Source organism: Phyllostomus discolor, chromosome 9, assembly GCF_004126475.2.
Source record: "Phyllostomus discolor isolate MPI-MPIP mPhyDis1 chromosome 9, mPhyDis1.pri.v3, whole genome shotgun sequence".
NCBI lineage: Eukaryota > Metazoa > Chordata > Mammalia > Chiroptera > Phyllostomidae > Phyllostomus > Phyllostomus discolor.
In genome coordinates, this window is record NC_040911.2 from 44772720 (window position 1) to 44795549 (window position 22830).

Here is a 22830-nt window from a genome sequence, read left to right on the forward strand (position 1 = left end):
TTAAAAAACACCCACATTTCCTGAGTGTGTCTCCACATCAGCACATTCAAGCCTTCTTAGTTCTTTTAAGACTAGATAATTAATTTAACCAATTGTCTATAGGTTGATATTTTGATGGATCCCAGTATTTTATACACAGCATCTTTATATGTTGGAACAATGAAGTGAATGGGCGAGTGCTAGGAAACAGTTCTCCTAAGTTTACAATTTTCATTGACTAAAATAGATTCTAATGATTAGAACACACTTTCAAAAGCAGTATGGCTAGGCTGGCAGGTGGACTCCAGATCTTAGGATTTTATTACTAGTAAAAGAACAAGGTCATTCCTAAGGCAGTTTTAAAGCAATTGCATACAAATGCTCTCTCAGGTGAGTAATTACAAAACACAGCGAAGAGTAAAAAAGTAGCTTACATGTAAAAAGCTCACTATTACTTCTTGTCAAGGAAATAACTGAAGTAGCTCAACCAATAGCAAAGTAAAAAGAAATAAATGTTTCAGAACAAGCTATTTTATTAATTTGACATAAAAAAAGGTCCAAAATAAACCAGAGGACCATGGCAAGTTATAGTTGTGTAAATGATGAAATCTGGTATTTACTGTTTAAATTCAGTAGGTGAAAGACTCCCTTTGTAAAAAAGATAAAGAAGTTTACATGCATTACTTCCAGACAGTATTACTCTTTGGAAAAATATAACCTATCAGTCATAATTTGGGTATTACTGCTACCTTTTCCTTCACATTTGCATCATGGTGATTAACAAATACTCATTTTCTGGGCACATTCTTTTCCATATAACAGGAAAAACAATGAACCTTTAGTGGAAATAAGCTGAATAGCTAAATGGTTTTCCTGTTTGAGGCAGTTATTTATATCCTGAAATAGCATAAGAACTTGAAAAAGAATCTCCTTTGTCATGTGGCCACCATAAAGGCGAAGGAGTGATGAATCCGGGCAGACACCAAGCAGTCCTTCTGTCATGGATGGATTTTGAGACAAATTCAAGAGCACTTTCAGAACTTGAACCTTGCTGCTTCCATTTCCTGTAAGCAACACTTGCAACGGGTCTGTAATGTACCCATTAAACAGATGCTCACTGTTAACTGTCATGTTTGTTAACAACTTCAGTCTGGACAGCTGCACTGGGGAGTTCAGGGGACCAGAGAAGACATCCTCACAGAATTGATTGATGTATACCTTTACCTTGATTTAGTGTTCAACATTCACACTCAGCTTACTCAGTGCATTTAAAGCTTTTTCTTTAATACTGTGGTTGGGATCTTTGATTTTGCTTCCAACAATTGTTCTACCATTCAATTCATGAATAATGGCTTGGTTAGCTGAAAAGCCTTCATTGCCACCCAGAGTGCCCAAAGCTCTTTCAGTAATTACAGAATCCTCAGCTGACTGAAGCAGATAAAAGAGTTTCTGAAGTTGTTCAGAATTTAGGGCATCATCATATGGACCATTGGTTAAATCATCTGCGACTGGAAGGGATGCAGCCAAAGCCACTGGCTGACTCACCACTGGCCCCACATCGGCCTCTAAAGGCAATCGCAGGAGCCGGCCTGAGGACCAGGCCCGCCACCACCCAGCCCACGCCCCGGGCACTGCCGGGACCCATACAGTCGCTGGGGCTAAGGCACAGTGCAGGGCATGGCGAGGGAGGCTCTTGGGTGCCAGCAAATAGGTCTGTGAAGCAAATGGGTCCTGAAGCCACCTGAGCTGGAGCTGAACTGCTGGAAGAAAAATCAAACTCTTCTTAAAAAATAGAAAAGGAGGGAGCACTTCCAAACTCATTGGATAAGGCCAGTTTTACCCTAATACCAAAGACACTTCAAGGAAAAGAAAAAAACAAAACTACAGACCAACGTTTCCTATGATTATAGATGTAAAAATCCTCAGCAAAATACTACCAAACTGAATCCAGCAGAATATTAAAAGACTTATACAGCCTCTCAGGTCTGATATCATGGGCCCAGGTGAGAGCAGGCGGGGGAAGGGGAGGGTGCGAAGGAGCTGCATTGGAGATCAAAGAGCAGAAATGTCAGCCAAAGGTCTAGGGCTTGAAACTATTTGAATCTGCATATGATAATGGCCTCAGGGTGACAGCAAGACTAAGAGACTTTGAAGTAAAATGTCTTCTTAGTCTAACTCAGTCCTTTGGCTTCAACACAGAAGCACTTTTTATAGCTGTGAATTTACTGGACAGATTCCTGTCCAAAATGAAGGTACAGCCCAAGCACCTTTGGGGTGTTGGACTAAGCTGTTTCTACCTGGCTGTGAAATCAGTAGGAGAGGAAAGGAATGTCCCACTGGCAAGGGAATTGATCCAATTGCCTGGACAGCTGCAGTAGAGGTTCAGTTTCAGATCTGATGAAAATGAAAAAGATCGTATTGGAAAGGTGTGCTGGAAAGTCAAAGTTGCTACTGCTCTCCATTTTTGCAACTCTATTATTTAGTCATCTAAGAGAACTTACCATTCGAAAGGAGAAACACCATTAATTTTGAAATATTGGAAGCTTGACTTAGGGCATGCTGCGGCAGGATCCTATTTTCTAAAGCAAAGCCTTGGCATTGTCTATCGTTGCACTGGAGATCCAAACACAAAAGTGTGTGGAGTTAACAGAAGGCATAGAATATCTTCAGAAAATTATTCCAAGATAAATGGCAGAGATTTGACCTTCTGGCAAGAGTTCATATTGAGTGTTTACCTGAGCATTCATCAAACAAGTATCCCAAACCAAATGTTCAGAAGTTTAGATGGATTGTTTCTGGGTGAACTGCATTGAAACTGAAGCATAGGTACTACAGAATAACTCACCTTCCAACAATTCCTGAAATGGTTCCTTAATTGGATTATTACAGCAACAAAAACACTTCTCTGAAGCCCTTCTCCACAATCCTGAAGTATGAATTTTATAATGTTAAAGTGGATTTAAGCTGTGAATCCACAAAACATCACAACTACATTAGCATTGATGTTCTCAGATTTGGGGAAACTGACTAATTAACATTACCCTGTAGTAGAATTATGCTGAAATTTGAATTTATCTGAGACATTCAAACAAAACCAAGAATATAATGTGAAATGTTAATGACAAGCCTGGAAAGGTAAACTGTGAATATTCATTTCTAATATTTCTATATTGGATCAGTATAGACAGTATTAGAAATGATAACCTACTTAATTTAAATTTAAATTTAAAATTTAGAGGTTTATCTCAAAACCAGCATCTCACAAATGCACTTTTAACAGAGTAAGGATTACTATTTTAGACAATGAAATGGTTTCTTAGCACTCATAATGCAAGTAACAGATTATCCAGAGATAATGGACTTTATTGCTACATGAGATTTATATTTAAATTTGAAGACATTTTATATAAAGCAAAATTACATACCTAGCCCTGTCTGGTGTGACTCAGTGGATCGAGTGCTGGCCTGCAGACCAAGGGGTAGCTGTTTCAACTCCTAGTCAGGGTGTTACAGAACACAACAAGAAGGGGGGCCTGAGATGATATACTACTATTGAAAGAAGTCCCCGGGTCCATTATGTCCGCCACCCTAGGAAAGACGTCTCTCAATGCCAGAGATGCCAGAGATTCGTGAAAAGGAAAGAAAATGTTTATTTAATGCTATACTAACTTAAAGTAGTGACCTAATGTCTTTATCAAAAAAAAATCTTAAAGTCCCTAAAAACACCCACAAACACACAGTCCTTCCTTCCTTCCCCCTTTGCCCAGTCCAGAGTACCGTATCTCAGGAAAGGAAATAGAAGTCCATGGCTCAGGCAGTCCTCTGGTTCTTCTGTTAGTAATCCCTCTCGACTGGGAGACCTCCCTGGGTTCCCGGCACCCTTGGCTGAGTCGCCAGGATCTCTGCTAAAACCAGGTGGTGGTTCCCCCTTCTAAAGCTGTGGGGGTCCCCACTCTGGCACAGGCACGTGGTCTTCTCTCCCAGGGCCACAGGAGTCCCCACTCTGCCAGGCCACGTGGTTCTCTCTCTCAGGGCTGCAGGAAGGGAGAGTCCCCACTCTGCCAAAACTGCATGGTTCTCTCCTCCAGGGCTGCCGCGTGGTTCTCCCTCTTTCAGGGCTGCAGGAGTCTCCACTCCATCAAGGCCATGTGGTTCTCCTCCCAATGGCTGCCATGTCTGCGTTTAAATCCCCCACGCCAATCTTCTTCTGCAGCCCCATTTCCAATTCCTCCTACACTTGGGCACACTTGCCCTCAATCTGCTGTCTTCTCCAGCTTTTCTGGTCGCCATCATGGGTCTGGGCAGGTGTCATCCCATGTCATGGAGCCAATCTTCTCCCAGCTCCCACGCAGGCGCTGTAACTCAGGGGACCTGCCTCCCCGGTACGTCTTGGTGGGGAAGTTACTTCCATTCCCTTGGCTCAGGGCATGGCCACAGCTATTTAACATATCTAAGCGACCAGCCAAAGGCTATAGATATGTTAAATGACTACACCAGAGCTTAGCTGCAAGGCTGTTGCTATGCAAAACAGCTCTCAATGGCCCTGCTCCATTTGTCCCTTCCCCCAACCCACACCCTGGGGGGGGGGAGGGATGGAGACATCCCAAAATCTCCTGGACACTTTAAGTTCTGGACCCCATTTCAAATGCCCATTTGGGGCCCCCCGTCTTGGCTGCACCCTGTAACAAGGGCACATAACTATGTTGTGGGCCACGTCCCCAGTATGGGGTGCCAAGAGGTAACCACACACTGATATTTCTGTTCCTCTTTTTCTCCCTCCTTTCCCCTCTAAAAATAAATAAATAAAATATTTTTTAAAAAACTACATACCTAGTAACTTTGGCATATATTTTTAAAGATTTTATTTATTTATTTTTAAACAGAGGGAAAGGGAGAGAGAAAGAGGGAGCAAAATATCAATGTGTGGTTACCTTTTGGTGGCCCATACTGGGGACGTGGCCCACAACATAGTCATGTGCCCTGACTGGGAGTTGAACCAGCTACCTTTGGTTCACAGGCCAGCACTCAATCCACTCAGCCACACAAGCCAAGGCTAACTTTGGCATATTAATTTATCCTTAATATTTTTTTCTAGAAAACAGGTGATATTTGTGTCCAGGAAAAAAAAGTTTGTGTACAAAATCTACTGCTTTGGTATAATCTTCCCCATCAAGAAAATTAGTTTTACTGTATTAGTGACTCAAAATAAGTTAATATCACTCTAAAAACTTGCTGATTTAACACTCCAGAAGTTTTCACTAAGGACTATTTTTACAAAACCACTGTTGCTTCTAATTTAGAATTTTGTTTAAAATGAAGAGAATATACTCTCACTAATTTCCCCTACTATGCCAACACAAAGTCTTAAGTAAATATGCGTCTTCATAATCATGATGTTGCTGAAATAGTGTTCAGGATTTTTTATTAAGTCAGTGAATATAAGGAGAGATGCAGTGTTAAAAGTGTTATAATTTTTTAAAGATTGTATTTATTTATTTTTCAGAGAGAGGGGGAGAGAAGGATACAGAGAAGGAGAGAAATATCAGTGTGTGGTTGCCCCTCACGTGCTCCCAAGTGGGACATGGCCCACAACCCAGGCATGTGCCCTGACCAGGAATCAAACCAGTGACACTTTGGTTTGCAGGCTCATGCTCAACCCACTGAGCTATACCAGCCCAGGTTAAAAGAGTTATAAATGGTTACTTGGTGCAAAGTGTATCCTGAGTCCATGTAGGATAAGTGTACCCAATTTTGACATCATGTTATGGATAAATATGCATTGGAAAGTAAACCAAAGAACCACAGTATATCTTATACTATTGTAAACAATGGTTGTAGATTCCTTTCAGTTTTCCCAAAAGGCTGATATATTTCAATATTTTGACTACATCCTTGTTAATTTTGAGTTAGCGGAAATAACCTAATGAACTACCATTATGTTTTGGTACTAAGGGATATACATTTCAATAAAGTTATTGAAATGCAAAAAATAAAAATAAATAAAAGTATATACCAAGACCAACTAAGATTTATCCCAAGAATGCACAAGTGGTTCAATATATAAAAACATGTTATAACCATATGAATAGAACAAAGGGGGGGAAAAGACATGATCATCTCAGTTGATGCAGAAAAAGAACAAAATCAAACACCTTTTTATAATTAAAAACCAATAAACAAGAATAATAGGAAACTTCATTAAGTTTATAAGGACATACTTGTATATGAAAAACAGCTATCAACAGATGTTATAGAATAATACTAAAATTTTTACCCCCAAATTAGGAACAAGACAAGGATGCCTACTTTGGCCACTTATTCTATTGTACTGGAAGTTCTAGACAGAGTAATTAACAAGAAAATAAAAGCATACAAGCTCAAAAGAAGTAAAGCTATCTGTATTTGTAGATGACATGATCTTATATAGAGAAAACTCAAAAAAAGTCCACAAAAATTATTACAATTAATCAACTTAGCAAAGTTCAAGAGCATAAGGTCAGCACACAAAAATCAATTATAGTTTTATATATCAGCAATGAATAATCCCAAAAGAAAATTAAGAAAACGATACATTTATAATAACACCCTAAACCATAAAATAGGAATAACTTTAATCAAGCACTCAATACACTAAAAACTACAAAACATTGTTAAAAGAAATTAAAGACCTAAATAAATTAAAAACTACCCCCTGTTCTGGATCTGAAGACATAATATATCATTAAGATTACTACTCAAATTGATCTACAGAGTCAATGCAATCTCTACCAAAATTCCAATGTCCTTTTTGTTGAAATGAAAAAGGTAATCATCAAATTAATATGGAATTATGAGGAGCCCCAAATATCCAAAAACAACATTTAAAAAGAAAACAAAGAAGACTCACATTTCCTGATTTCAAAGTTACTACAAAGCTACAGTAATCAAAACAGTGTGGTACTGGCATACAGATACTTACAGATTAATGGAACAAAATTGAGAGTCCAGAAATAAACCTGTACATCTATAGTCCATTGATTTTCTATAAGCATGCCAAAACCATTCAACAAAGAATAGTTTCCTCAACAAATGATGCTGAGACAACTGGATATCTACATGTAAAAGAATAAATTTGGACTTCTATGTCATATCATAGACAAAAATTAATAACCTAAATACAAGAGCTAAAACCACAAAATTTTAAAAAGAAAACATAAGGGTAAGCCTTGATGACATTGGATTTAGGAATGGATTTTTTGACATGACACCAAAAACACAAGTGACAAAAGAATAGATAAACTGGACTGAATTTTAAAACGTTGTGCATCAAGCGATATTATCAAAAAAATAAAATGTCAATCAACAGAATGGGAGAAAATATTTGCAAATTATTTATCTGACAAGGATCTAATATCCAGAACATATAAAAGAACTCTTACAGCTCAACAACAAAAAGACAAACCAATTTAAAAATGGGCAAAGAGCCTGAATGGACATATTCCCAAAGAATATAAATAGATTGCCAACAAGCACATACATGAAAAGATGATCAACACAATTAGTCATTAGGAAAATACAAATCAGAACCACAATAATGTACCACTTAACACCCACTAGGATACTTATACCATTTATTCCTTAATGGAAAATAACAAGTGTTGGCGAGGATGTCAAGAAATTGAAACACTTGTAAATTCTTGGTGGGAAGGTGAACTCATTCAGCCACTACAGAAAATAGCTTGGCAGTTCCTCAAAAAGTTAAATGTAGATTCACCACAGAACCAGGAATTTCACCACTAGGTATATATCCAAAAGAATTGAAAGCAGGTACTCAAACAAGTACACATACACACACATGTTGAAGGTAGAACTATTCATAATAGCCAAAAGATGGAAGCAGCCCAAATGTTTATCAGTCTGAGAATGGATAAACAATCTGTGGTATACATTGAAAATGGATTATTCTACCATAAAAAAAATAATAAAGTACTGATACATGCTACAATGTGTGAAACTGGAAAATATACATTAAGTGAAAAGAGCCAGATACAAAAACTCACATATGACCCTATTTACAGAAAATATCCCAAACAGGAAAATCCAAAGAGACAGCGTACGAGCTGGTGATTGCCAGAGCAGGGAGGGGGAGGAATGAGAAGCAACTCTTTAAAGGACACAGAGTTTCCTTTGGCATGACAAAATTACACAACATTGTCATTGTACTAAATGCCACTGAACTGTTCATTTTTAAATGGTTAACTTTGTTTTATGTGAATTTTACCTAAATTTTTAAAAATTATACACAATTATGGAGATCCTTTGAATAATACCCCTTATATATATTATTAACTTCCCAGAGGACTATTCAAGTGTTAAATTCCTGAAGTTTTAGAATTTCTCATCAGGTGGACTTTACAAAAAGGTAATAATGCTATTTTACATTTTGAACCCTTACCGTGTATCATGCACTATGTTAAAAGTTTTATAGACATTACCCCCTTTAACCTTAGGTATAGTCATCACTACATTTAATTTAAAGAAAAAAAGCTGAGGCATATAACTGTTAAATTGCTCTAAGTCACACAGACAGGAGGCAAAGGGACCGGAAATGAACATACTAACTATGCTTTAGTTTAGCAACAGAATGAAACATTTATTCAGAGCTTATTGAGCACCCATTAAACTTTGTGTTTTTTTGTGTGGTACAGGTAACACTGATAACACAAAGAAATTTTTTTGAAGCAATGTGGATAAACATTTTAATGGGTATGTAAAATACTGTATTTTAAAAAATATAAAAATTAACTATCAAGCAAAATAGAGACAGATCCATAGAGAACAGGCTGACAGCTGTTGAGGGGATAGGGTGGGGAATTTGGTAGGGGAGTACAAGGATTGAGAGAAAAAGAAAGAGAAAAAACTCATGGATACAGAAGATAGTGTAGGGATTGTAGAAGGTGAAGAAAAGGGAGGTGGAACAGGGTATGGGGGTATAAATGGTGATGGAAGGAGACTTGACTTAGGGCTGGTGAACACACAATATGGTGTACAGGTGACATGCTGTAGTATTGTACACCCAAAACCTGTATAATTTTGTTAACCAGTGTTATACTCAATAAATTCAATAAAAATTAAAAATAAAATATAAATTAGACATCGAAACTATGTCACAGTATTACTTAGAATGAGACCAAAGTTAACAAGTTTAAAAAATAAAGTTGTTTTAAAAAACTAAAAATAATAGGTGACATTTATTGAGCATTTAGTATTTGATACACATTGTTCTAAAGGGCTCTAACTTATTAATGCATATATTTATTTATTTAATCAATTGTTATTATAGTAGCTTGCATGTCAAAATTATGAAGGTGCTATATATATGGCTGAAGTGTAGAAAACACTGGTATTGTTACAGAACAGACCCATGGGCAGGGGACAATATACTATTACTGAATGGACCCCCTAGATTCACCTTACCCACCACCAGGAAATTATAGCTCTCAATGTCAGAGACTGGAATTATTTATTCAAAACTTATACAGGCTTAAGAGTAATGACTCAATGTCTTCATTAAAATCCCAAAATCCCTTAAAACACCCCCACAGTCCTTTCTCCCCTGCTTTGCTCAGTCAGGGGTACCATATTTCAGGAAAAGAAATAGAAGTCTGTAGCTCAGTTAGTCCCCAGTTCTTCCCAGTAATCTGTGCTCAGCTGGCAGGCCTCCCACGGTTCCCAGCACCATCAGCTGCATCACCCCTACAACGTCCAGTTCTTAATCAAGACCCATGTGACCCACCAGCAAGAGTCCTTTCACCTCTTTTCTTCCTGCAGCATCTCTCCTGCATTCTTCTGAACTGCTAAGAGAGAGCTCTGCATGGCTGCTACATCTTGCTTTCTAGCTACCTAAACTGTGTGATTAAGAGAGACCCAAAGCCACGTGGTCCTCCCTTGCATGGCTACTGCTCCTGGGTGTAAATCCCAGGGCCCATCTTCCTCTGCAGCCCCATTTCTGACTTCTCCCACAATTGGCTACACCTGCCAGCATTCCCATATTTCTCCAGCTTTTCTGGGCTGCCATAGTAAGTCTGGGCAGGTGTGGCCCCATGGCATGGAGCAAACCATCTCCAAGCTCTCATGCAGGTGATGAAACCACAGGAAGTTGCCTCCCAGTTACATCCTGGGTGGAAGTCACACTCATCTCCCTGGTTCAAGGCAGGGCTGCAGCTACTTAACATACCTATGAAACCAATCAAAAGTTATAGATATGTGAAATGACCATTCTTAAGGTTATTTGCAAAACTGTTTCTATGCAAAACAACTCTCAATGGCCCTGCTCCATGTGTCCCATCCCCCAGTTCAGATTTGTGGGGGTGAGGGCATCCTATGTTTTTAGTATTTCCTGGACACCCTAGACCCCATTATAAATCCCTCTTTGTGGGGGGCCTGGCTGCACCCTGTTACAGTATAATTGAAAGATACAGCTTTTGGAGTCAGACAGACCTGAATTTAATTCTAGATTCTACCATTTAATAACTGACATGGACCAGGGGACACTAAGGATTATTGCCTGTCATAACTTCTATATCCAAAGAAATCAGATTATCAAAATAGCCATATTTATTTTTTAAATAACTCAACTTCTAGAAATAAAATATAGAATTGTCAAAATTAAGAATTCAATGACTAGGTTAAATAGGTTTAAAGCAACTGAGAGAAAATTAGTGAAATGAGATAGCTCAAAGAATTTGCTCAACAGTAGCAGTGACAGATAAAAATCTGGGAACTATGAGACAAGAAAAAGAAAAGCTATAATAAGGTCTAACACACAGCTACTAAGAATCTCAGCTGCAGAAGATGAAAAGAATGAAAGAGAAGAAATATTTGAAGATACAATGGCTAGAAATTTTCCAAATTTTTGAAGTCATGAATCTACAGATACGGAAAGCATGAATTATTTTGAAAGAGCTAAATAGAAAGAAATCATCTCCTAGATACTTCGTGGTGACACCTCCACCCCAAAGTCCCCCCCCAAAAAAAAATGTAAAAGAATCCAGAGGGGTAAAGCAGACTGATAGTGTTACAGAACAAGGTCAAGGGGGTACAATATACTATTACCGAAGGGACTTCCACACTAGGTTTGCACTGTCCGCCACCAGAGAAAAGATGTCTCTCAATGCCAGAGATTTGTGAAAAAGAAAGGAAATGTCTATTTAAAGCTATACAGACTTAAGGTAGTGACCTAATGTCTTCATTAAAATATCAAAGTCCTGGAGGATACCCACAGACGCCCACAGTGCTTCCTTCTCCCTCTGCCCTAAACTGGGGTACTGTATCTCAGGAAAGAAGTAGATTCAGGCTCCCAACACCATCAACTGTGTCTTGTTGGCCAGGATCGAGCCAAGCTGCATGTTTCTTCTCTGCAAAGCTGTGGGGGTCTCCACCCTGGCCAAAGCCACGTGGTTCTCCTCGGCAAAGCTGGAAGGGGGCCTCCACTCTGGCTTAAGCCTTGTAATTCTCCTCCTACTAAAGCCAGGGTGGGGGTCACCACTCTACCAAAGCCCAGTGACAGTTCTTTGCTAAAGCTGCATGGTGATTCTCCCTCACATGGCCAAAGCTCTGGCCAAAGCCACGTGGTTCTCCCCTTAATGGCTGTCATGTCTGGGTTTAAATTCCTGTGCCAATCCCTATCTGCAGCCCCATTTCAAACTCCTCCCACAATTGGCTACACTTGACAGTGCTCCCATATCCTTCCAGCTTTACTGGGCTACCATAGTGGGTCTGGGCAGGCGTGGCCCAATGGTGTGGAGCCAATCATCTCCAAGCTCTCACGCGGGTGCTATAACCAGGGGGAGTTGCCTCCCAGTTACATCTTGGGTGGAAGTCACTTCCATCCCCCTGGCTCCAAGCATGGCCACAGCTATTGAACATATCTACGAAACCAATTAAAGGTTATAGATATGTTAAATGACCATGCCAGAGGTTAGCTGCAAAGCTGTTGCTGTACAAAACAGCTCTGCATGTTCCTGCTCCATGTGTCCCTTCCCCCAACTCACACCTGTGGGGGGGAAGGGGTGAGGACATCCTATATATCTTTCTAATATTTCCTGGACACCTTGAGTTCTGGACCCCATTCCAAATCTCTATTTGGGGTCCCCCTCTTGGCTGCACACTATTTCAATAGGAGCTCATAAAAGCTGATTATAAAATGTAATATAGTAGGGCAAAGACCTATGAAGGCGAGAACACTCCTGAAGGAGATCGATAAGATTGAATAGGATCTGTCCTACTCAATATAAAAATTTGTTACAAAGTTCTATAAAGTAAGACAGCTTGGTATCTGTGCAAGTATAGTCAAACAGATAAATGAAAGAGAATAGAAATGAAAACAGAAAAGCTGGCATCTGTGCTGTCTGTCACTACCAGAACCAGTAAGTAGAAATAAGAATTGAATCTCTATGGGTGCCTTATTCAGATGGCCAGCTGTCTGAGAAGACAGTGGTTATGTGCCCTAAAAACCATCTTAACATCTCATCTCACGCTGACCTTTTTTAATTAGGATAAGAAAAGGGTAGGTAAGGGGTTTGGAATTCAGGATAAAAGTAAGTAAGGGGTTTGGAATTTAGGGAAAAAGGTTAGTCACGTAAAAGTTGCAGTCCAGCAATTTTCCTCACATCACAGTGATTCTCAGTCTGCATTCTGGTTGGCAGAGTTCCCTCCCTGAGCTCAATGGCTCAGATACCATCTTAATCAGTCACAGACGCCCTGGAGCACAAAGGTTGAATTGCTTGTGGGTCTCCTGGAGTCAGTGTAGGTTCAGTCACACATTCCAGTTCCTGGAACAACAGTTTTCTACAAGAATATTTTAAGCTAAAGCTAAAAAATTTTAACTCTTGAGTTTCCCCATCAGAAAGCCCACAATCACACACATACATAGAAGCTTGACTTATTAGAAAGATGGCATAGCAAAACAGTGAGGAAAGGAGAGATTATTTAATAAGTGTTGTTAAAACAAATGATCAGTCATTAAGAAAAAAAATAATTGGATACCTATCTCACAAAATTCAATTCCAAATGGAGCAAAGTCTTAAATTGAAAAGGTAAACCTTTGAGAGCTAGAAAAGGGTATAGGAGAATATTTTTCTGACCTTGAGATACAGAGGTTTTTTAAAAAGACATTTTAAAATGTTCAACATGAAAGAAAAGATAGATAAATTCAACTAAATTAAAATAATAATTTATGCTCATCAAAAGACACACAGGGGAGGCGTGGCCCCCGTGGTGGCTACAAGGGCTCATGCAGAGGCCTGGCTGGGGAAGCCACCAGCCTCCTCCATGCTGGGTGGGGCTTTGTGGAGCAAAAGAGAGGCTGGGTCCCGCAGGGAGGAAGATAAACTGGCTCACCAGCCTGAGATGGACCCAGAGGCAGTGGCGATAGATGCCTTAGGGGAAGAATTTGATACTGTGGTTGGATATTTAGAGGATATTGTCATGAGTGACAAGCTCCAGTTATTATAGAGAAACTTCATAAACAAGTACTACCAGGAATTCTAGTTATCACAGAGAAATGTCCTGGACAAGTAGTACCAGGAGTTTGAAGACAAAAGAGAATAAACTTACCTGCATGCCTATTTTTAACAAACACATTTCTTTGGTAGAAAAATATATTAAAGAACAGCTGCTGGGGTGGATTCCTGGATTTAACATGGCAGGCTTCACAACACCTTCACAGCACCATAAAGATGAAGGGGCTGCTGACATATTTGACATGCTGCTCACGTTTACTGATTTTCTGGCTTTTAAGGAAATTTTTCTGGATTACAGGGCAGAAAAAGAAGGCCTGGAACAGGATTTAAGCAGTGTGTTAGTGGTGACTTTATTGTGCAAATTATTCTGTGGCACTAGGCCCCACCTCCAGGCACTGAGATTGTCTGGATGTCAGCAGCTCAGTTTACTGGGAGAGGCTTCAGCTAATGACAGAAAAGTAGATCTTGGAGAGACCAGCTCTGTTCTGCAACTTTTCATTAATGTCAAGTATTAATGGGTCAGAAAAAAAATTCCCTGACTGTCCTGGGACTTATTTCTTTAGAAAAGCCTTGTGTTCAGTAACCCTGGTGCTTTTCCCAATCAGACATCTCTCTCAGGCACTTGTGTCCAGCTCCTGTGGAGCAAGTCCACACCCAGCATTCCACCCGGGGGCCTTCCCCAGTCTACAGGTTGTTCTGTCAACACGAAAGTTTCAGTCCTTCAGCTTCAGTAGGGATTTTCCTGTTTGGGAGCAATTATCTAGGGTATTGCTTAAGCCAGCTGCCTGTCTTGAAATTTCTGGAGCTTCTGTTTTCACTGTGAGTCTCAGCTGTAGGAATCAACTGAAAGAGATGCCTTTTACCTGAAAGGTACACATGAAAGTCAATTCCTAGTCTTACATGTGCAGTCCCTCTATCAGTGTGTCTTCTGCTGGTCCTGATGCAGCCCCACTGTTTCTAGAACTCCCTTTTAAGCATTTTGAAAAAATATTTTTATGTTGATAGATGAATACTCAGACTAATCTAATGGATATAATCTCAGAATTTCCACAATTACCCACTTCAAGATTAAAGTGTTAAATGTTATGTGCTTTTCAGTTGTTCTGTGAAAGGGAAAATGCTTTCTACCCACCTATTTTACTGGGCACCAATAAATGTGTGCTTATGCTGGCAGTAAACTAAAGGTATCCTTCTCTCCTTTTCTTATAGCATGCTAAGTATTCGTGCAAGTTTGCTTAAACTTTTTCTGCATACATTAGTTCATTGGGTTTTCTGTTGGGGTAGAGGGTCTACAATTCCTTCTTTCCATCAAAATCTTCCTACCAAGACTGTTCTACTGGTCTAGCTCAGCAGGAATAAGAGATAGCAAACAGCTTTACTGCTTATCTGTCTGTTTTGACTTAGTACGTTGGCTTAGTACAATTGCTACAGAAAACAAGGGGAGGGGGGCCAAAGGCAATATACTATTACCGAAAGGAACCCCCCAGGCTTGTTATGTCCGCTGCCTTATAGAAAAGACATCTCTCAATGCCAGAGATTTGTGAAAAGGAAAGGAAATGTTTATTTAATGCTATACAGACTTAAAGCAGTGACCTAATGTCTTCATCAAAATCCCAAAGTCCCTTAAAACACCCACAAACACACACAGTCCTGCCTTTCCCCCTTTGCCCAGTCTGGGGTACCGTATCTCAGGAAAGGAAATAGAAGTCCATGGCTCAGGCAGCCCCCAGTGCTTCCTAGTAATCTGTGCTCAGCTGGTAGGCCTCCCTCAGTTCTGGGCACCATCAGCTGTGTCACAGGGATCTCTGCTAAAACTGGGTGGTGGTTCCCCCTTCTAAAGCTGCAGGGGTCCCCACTCTGGCAAAGCCTCGTGGCTCTCCTTCACTGCCACAGCTGCATGGTCCTCTCTGCACAATGGCCATGGGAATCCCCACTCTGGCAAAGTCGCATGGTTCTTCCTCCTCAATGCCTGCTGAGGTCCTCTCTCTGCCAAAAGTGGGTGGCTCTCTCCTTTCTATTGCCACAGCCGCATGGGTCTCCTTTCTATTGCCATAGCCAAGTGGTCCTCTCTGCACAACGGCCGCAGGAGTCCCCACTCTGGCAAAGCCGTGTGATCCTCTCTCCAATGGCTGCCAAGTCTCTCTGTTTAAATCCCCACACCAATCTTCCTCTGCAGCCCCATTTCTGACTCCTCCCACAATTGGCTACATTGGCCAGCACTCTCATATCCTTCCAGCTTTACTGGGCTGCCATCATTAGTCTGGGCAGGCATGGCCCCACATCATGGAGCCAATCTTCTCCAAGCTCCCAAGAAGGGGCTGTAACTCCAGGGACCTGCCCCCCAATTACGTCTTGGTGAGGAAGTTACTTCCATTCCCCTGGCTTCGATCATGGCCACAGCTACTTAACATATCTATGTAACCAGTTAAAAATTATAGATATGTTAAATGACCACATCAGAGGTTAGCTGCAAAGATGTTGCTATGCAAAACAGCTCTCAATGGCCCTGCTCCATTTGTCCCTTCCCCCAACCCACACCTGTGTGTGTGGGGGGGGGTGTTGGTGAGGACATCCTAATATTTCCTGAACACCTTGAGTTCTGGACCCCATTTCAAATCCCTATTTGCCCCCCCCACAGCCGCACACTGTTACACAATGTTGAACAGAATATTAGTGACCAGGAAACATGGATGTCACACCTCTAAAAAAAGAAAACCTAGTTTAATTCCCAATGTGTACCCTAGATTGTTTTTTAAGTAAAAATAAATATCTGTACTGACTTTTTACTTGGCTCTTCTGGTTTGAAAGGTTGAGCTATAGGCTATGTGTTTTCTGTACTTATGTGGCATTTACTAAATATGTTTGTACAATGAATTAAGGAAAATAAGAAGGCAAAACTGCAACCTTGAGTAACATATATTCATATAACCAACAAAAAGTTCAGACCCAGAGTATACAAATAACTTGCACAGAGTGAGACAATAAAATGACCTTCCAGCCCTGACCAGGTGGCTCAGTTGGTTGGAGAATCATCCTGTACACCAAAATGTTGCAGGTTCAATCCCCAGTCAGGGTGTATAAAGGAGGAAGCTGACTGATGTTCCTCTCTTATATCAATGTTTCTCTTCCTTGCTCCCTTCTTCTCTCTCTAAAAAAAAAAAACACATTTTCAGGTGAGGATTTTTAAAACATGACCTTGGAAATGGGTAAAATATATGAACAAGCATGGCACAGAATAAGAAACCTACATGGTCAAAAAATATGTAAAAAAATTCTCAAACACACTAGTAATCAAGAAAATATAAATTAAAAGAACCAATTAAATATAATTTTATTCCTACTAGATTAGCAAATCTAAAAAGTCTGACAATACCACGTGCAGGTGAAAGTATAAATTGATAAACCATTTTAGAAAACAATGTAGCATTATCTTGTAAAGTTTAGCATTCACATGCCATCTATTCCACTCTTAAATATAACCCCTAAAGTAATTCTTAACATGTGAACCAACAGACATGTGTAAGAATAAACATATAATCATTTGCAATAGCAAACATCTGGAGATAATCTAAAATTGTCAGAATGTGATAGATGCTCATAATTCAAATGTCCATTATCAGGAAAATGGGCACAAACTATGGTATATTAACACAGTGGCATATTATGAATGAAAAGAAATGAAGGGAAGCTGAATAAATGACACAACTTGAAGAAATTTTAGAAACATAATTTTGAATTAGTGGAGCAAAGTGCAGAAATCTAAAGCAGTCTGATAGTATAAAACGCAAATAAGTGATGTTAAGCAAACAGATATACAGGTATAGACAGATATAAAACTATATTTTTTTCAGGCTACTTGCTAAATTAAGGAAGATGGGAAAAGGGTATTCTGTTCAACACTCTAGGTCTTAATCTGGGTCATAGATTCAGAAGTGTTTATTTTATTATATATTTATTGAGCATCTATCACATTCTGACAATTTTAAAATGTATTTTGTAATACATATGTGCAAACAAATATATATGGCCACCGCAAGTTAATGGGAGGCACATTCTGAGAATTCTGAGCATGATTTCCCCATCTTATATTTGGATTAATACATTTTATATTGCATATTAAGACAAAGTACGAGTTCATTTTGGCTCTGAAACTTTAAATGAGATTTTCATACTATCTGTAGCTCCAGAGAAATTCCATAACTACTTTTTTGTTATATGACTTTTTCTTTCTTGAAGTGCGGTACATATATTTTAAATAACTGATATCAAAGTTTTGCATTTTGCTTTTGAAAGTGTGTTAACACAATTTATGACCTGCAGTTTCATTAGGAAAGGTATTATTAATAAAAGAAGTCTCCAACAGTAAAATACCAAATAAATCCATTAAAAGCCACAATCAAAAACTACCATACACTTGTAAATGACAAATGAAAGCTTCTGGCATAAGGTATTAGCTTTCATCTCTAAAAAGTCAACAATTATATTCTTTAAATATTACTACTCATCAATATATGTTATTTGAGTTTCTTAGTCCCTGAAGTACATAGCAATATCTCCATCCTAAACTTTGCTACCTACAGATTCACTTCTGGTGGTTCTTGCGTGGGAGGTGTCCAGTGTTCAATACTTGAGCGTCTCAACCTTAGAGACAGTGGCAGAAAAACCTGCAGTCCCAGAGCATGACAATGATTCTTGCTAGAGTTTGCCCATTCAGTAATGCAACATGCAGCTGGTTGCAGCCACACACACACAAAGTTGAAGTCTTCTTTAACTAGGATATCACACTGACGGAAAAAATAAGAGGCTGATTAGCTAGGAAGGAGGTTGGAGCAGAGCCTTACTACAACAGAGAAGCCGTGGCTCTCAGCCAGCACCTGTATTGAACCAGATGACATAAACAGCACTAACATTAGCGTAGACTTGAGGCTTTCGTAGCTCCAGACTCAGCCAACCACCTGAAGTTTAAGTTCATCTTCAAAGACCTAGCACTCATGAAGCATTCTCCCATTATTCCACTGACTTTGTAGCCCAGGTAAATTTATATACTTTCTGAGCTGACTTTTGTCCCCAGGAAGACAACTAACCAACAAACAAAAATATGGGCTCAGTGTGGATGATTATGTAATGTGTCTAGCAAATTGTCAGGTTGGAAGCCACACAGCATAGTCATTTGAGGAGGCAAGGAGGGCTTCATTAGAGGCGCCTCTTCGTAGCTGTGAGCCTTAGACACAACACGTGAACAGACAACATGAAACACAAACAGAAGGACTGCACGGAACCTTGGAGACCGGCAAGAGTTAACCACAGCCTCACAAGAAAGTGAAGCTGCCAACCGGCTGCTTTCTCTTTAAGCACCTGAGAGCCAGCCCTGCTGAGGGGACCCGCCGGAAGTCAATGAGCTCGGCCCTGAAGTCAGATTCCTCCGCCGGTGATGGTGCTTGGTGGTCCTGCGGGCTCGCGCGTGTCCACCCCAGACTTCCTCCTCTCCCTCCCGCTAGCTTCAGGCTTTCTGGCTGTTGCTTCTCCGGCCAATATTCCGCGGACCCTACCCACTGCAGTCGGACTTAGGCCCAGCCTGGTGTGCAGAGACTGGACCGCTGCGCCGCCTCCGGCCGCCCGGATTGGGACACGCACTTCCGTCGTCTGCTCTGCAGGGTCGCAGCCTCGAGGGGAGCCGGCGCGCGGCAGGCAGTGATGGACATGCTGGCGGTCGTCATGCAGGACCTCCTGACCCAGAACCATGCCCTACGCAGGGAGAACGAGGAGCTCATGGACCAGGTGCAGCGACTGCTTTGCGAGAAAGCCAACCTGCTAGCCCAGGTGCGGCCGCCGGCTTGCCCGGTGACTTTTCCCGAAACGTTTAAAGGCGACTCCGCCCGGCTTCCCGAGTTTTTGGTCCAAGCAGCCTCGTACATGAGGTTCTTCGAGACCAGATTTCCCAACGACACCCTAAAGGTGGCATTTTTAATCAGCCGCCTCTCTGGGGCGGCAGAGGAGTGGGTAGTGCCCTACATCGAGAGGGAGAGCCCCATCCTAGCTCATTACGAGAGCTTCGTAGGCGCCCTGGAGCGGGCCTTTGGCAGGAATGGGTAGAGAACCGCCAGGCCTGGACCCCTGGTGTCGGGAGGAGCGACGGCCGAGAGCCTCTGCGCTCCTCACAACCTCGGCACTGCTTGGCTTCATTCGCAAAGAACTCATCCAGTTCCCAGCTTCTGGGCTCCAAGCCTTGCTAGAAAGCTTGGGGCCGTCTGTTCTTACCACCTCTGCTACCTTTTCACTCTGCCCAGCAACGCAGCCACTGGCCAGGAGGGAACCTGATAGAAATTGGACGGACCACCCAGGATCATGCCCCTGCCACCTGGTAACTCTGAAGGCTGTTGCTGACCGCCTTTGAAAATCAGGATCAACCTGGGAAGTGCCTGAGTTTGCCGCAACGCCCGTGGACATTGCTGTGGATCGCTCCCTCCGACACAACTTCCATGGTTAGTGTTCCTGGCAGCCAAATTTTGACATTTCTCCCCCAAGAACCAATTTTCCACTTCATTTCTGTTCTGAAAACACAAGAGTCTCAAAGATAGTGGCTTTTAGTCAGAGAAGTCCAGGCACTGGGCACTACATGGAAAAAAAGTATTTACTTTTAAAATTTGAATAGATATTTATTTTATGTTACCATGTATATGCCTAGTGCTGTACTTGGTGTTACCGGAGAAACAAAAATAAAACAAAATATATGTCCTCAGAAACACAATTATGTTCTGAGAAAACCTATAAATGCATATTCTGATGTTTGATAAAATAATACTTTTGTGTGTAAAGAATAGCATATATGATTCTTTTTTAAGTGACCATTTTTACTTTTCACCGCATAAATTGAACACACGCAGCTTGCAAAGGAGACAGAAAACACACTTGAACAATTTTTATGTTTCTTGCTGAATAGGGCAAAAATGTTTTTAAAAATGCATGTACCTAGTGGCAAAAAAATGGGGATGTGTTCTTTGAACTATATCCACTTGGCTGTATTCCTTCTTATTAAATGACTTGGCTCCCTCATTTTTTAAACTACTTTGCATTTTTGGCCTCAGTTTTTCTTCTGTAATTAAAGGTATTACTTGATCATTAAAATGTGTTTCAAAAATCTGTGATTCTTTTATGGGAACAAAGAAGGGAGAGGGAAATAGGAGAATCTGAGCCCTTCTATTAAACAAAGGTTTTCTTTAAACCCTCCAAGGAGGAAAATCCATAACTGCCTTTCCTTAAAATACCATGGATTTTGTTGTTATGGTAGTCAATATAGTCCCACTGAAATGTCCTCTGGAATTCTTGGTTAGACATCTTCATATTCAGAAAAACTCATCACTGCCTCCTTCATGGACAGTTTATATACCTGAGGACCATAGGAGAAACCCCTATATTTTTGTAAGATGTGACTAATGACAGGTTATAGCAATTATTTTAACATTGCTGATTAGCATTATAATAACTGAAAAGCAGACTGGGCCCCTCTATGTGACCTTTTATATACCACACTTTTGTAGCCCATGTGTACTAACAAAATAAACTGAATCTTGGGCCTATTTGCTAATAATGTCAAAGCAGTATTTTTCTCATAGTAAAAAAAATTTACAGGATATAACACCAATTTTTTTTTCAATCAACCTCACCAGAGCAAATATTTGATAAGATACAAAAATTTCCTGCTCTGGCTGGTGTGGTTTAGTGGATTGGGCACCAGCCTGCAAACCAAAAGGTTACTGGTACCGTCCCCTGTCGGGGCACATGCCTGGGCTACAGGACAGGCTCCCGGTTTAGGACACTTATGAGAGGCAACCAATCAATGTTTCTTACATTAATGTTTCTCTCCCTCTCTTCCTCCCTTCCCCTCTCTCTAAAAATAAATAAAATCTTTAAAAACTTTCTAATGAAACATCACCATTTAATGAGTCAAATAGCATTAAAAATGTAACTCTGAAGTTAAAATATCTCTTAATTTTCTGTAGCTATTTCTTGTTGTTGAGAATCACTTAGTACATAATAAGGCTTGCTTACAAACAGTTAGAAAGGAGCCAGGAGAGAGGGTCTCTGGTCAGTGACTTTCACATCAGATTTTTCCACATCTGCAGTCAGGTCATAACAGATTATGGTCAGTCCGTTGTCTTCAGCCTTCTGCTGAATGGTGTCCAGGGAATAGATCCTCATCTGCTCCTTCGTTAGGATCACCTTGATGGCCAACTTTCCTATGGACTTAGGCAATTTCTTCATCTGCTAGGTTGAGTTTGTCTTCAGTGTGGGTCTGTAATACTTGGTACATTTGGCCTTTCATTTGAATTCCCAGTATGTAATCCTCAATACACTTGAGCAATTCTTCCTTCTTGGGATAGCCTTTAATCATCTTTTTTTCCTGAAAAGGTCAGAGAAAGATGTATTCATGGAATTCATGTTTGTAGTAAGTTGATTTTTTTTTTCAGATCTAGATTTCAGCTTTGGCAAGCTCCTGTTTCTGAGCTTCCTCCATCACCTGGGATCCAGTTCCTAAAAATCCATCCAGGTATTGCAGGTGGAGCTCCTCATATTTGCTTTTCAATTGCAGGTTCTCCATTTGCATGACCAGGTTCTTCTGGCTAAACTGCAGGAAATCCATGATGAGACCAGTGGACAGATGTAGACACATGAGGGAGAGTTTGTCATAGGAATATCCAGAAGTCCTAAGAAATCATGCCACCAGCCTCGCTTTAGGTGGACTTCTCAAGAAGTCTTGGCATTATGAATAGTGTTTGTCTCAATAGCCACAGAAACCAGTTTATTCAAGCTTTCTGTAGTGTAGTGCATAAAATAAGAAGTACAAAAACTTTTCTTGCCCTGGCTGGCGTAGCTCAGTGGATTGAGCTTGGGCTGAGAACCAAAGTGTCGCAGGTTCAATTCCCAGCCAGGGTACACGCCTGGGTTGTAGGCCATAACCCCCAGCAACCACACATTGATGTTTCTCTCTATCTCCTTCCCTTTCCTCTGTAAAAATAAAATAACATCTTTAAAAGAAAAAAGCAAGCCTTTCCCTGTCTGCAATAGTATTTCTAAAAAAAAAAACTTTTCTCAAAGCAGACTGTGGGAAATGGGGGTACGGGGTAGAGGTGAGCAAGAGGGGGAAAGGTGGGACAACTGTAACTGAACAATAATAAAAAAACAATAAATTTTTTTTAAAAAAAGCAGACTCCCATGCCCTGGCTGGAGTAGCTCAGTGGATTGAGCATGGGCTGGGAACCAAAGTGTCCCAGGTTCGATTCCCAGCCAGGGTACATTCCTGGGTTGCAGGCCATAACCCCCAGCAACCGCACATTGATGTTTCTCTCCG

At 40.6% G+C, this 22830-nt stretch overlaps 1 protein-coding gene and 2 pseudogenes across 3 annotated transcripts; 2 read left to right on the forward strand and 1 right to left on the reverse strand.

The window, feature by feature from the left end:
* Positions 1–424: 424 nt before the first annotated feature.
* LOC114506011 lies at positions 425–1624 on the reverse strand (annotated as a pseudogene).
* A 32-nt stretch (positions 1625–1656) lies between these two features.
* Positions 1657–2865, forward strand: LOC114506012 (annotated as a pseudogene).
* A 15904-nt stretch (positions 2866–18769) lies between these two features.
* Positions 18770–22330, forward strand: LOC114506677 (protein LDOC1-like). 3 transcript variants are annotated; one of them, XR_004899275.1, is made up of 2 exons: positions 18825–19963; positions 22072–22330. XR_004899275.1 is itself a non-coding variant. In XM_028524487.2 (1 exon), the coding sequence occupies exon 1, from the start codon at positions 19176–19178 to the stop codon at positions 19572–19574; it is 399 nt and encodes a 132-aa protein (XP_028380288.1). In that variant the 5' UTR covers positions 18770–19175; the 3' UTR covers positions 19575–20619. The 3 variants fall into 3 exon arrangements, 1 of the variants encoding a protein (XP_028380288.1); XR_004899274.1 differs by lacking the exon at positions 22072–22330 and adding an exon at positions 21950–22071; XM_028524487.2 differs by lacking the exon at positions 22072–22330 and having other exon boundaries at positions 18770–20619.
* The last annotated feature ends 500 nt before the right edge of the window (positions 22331–22830 follow it).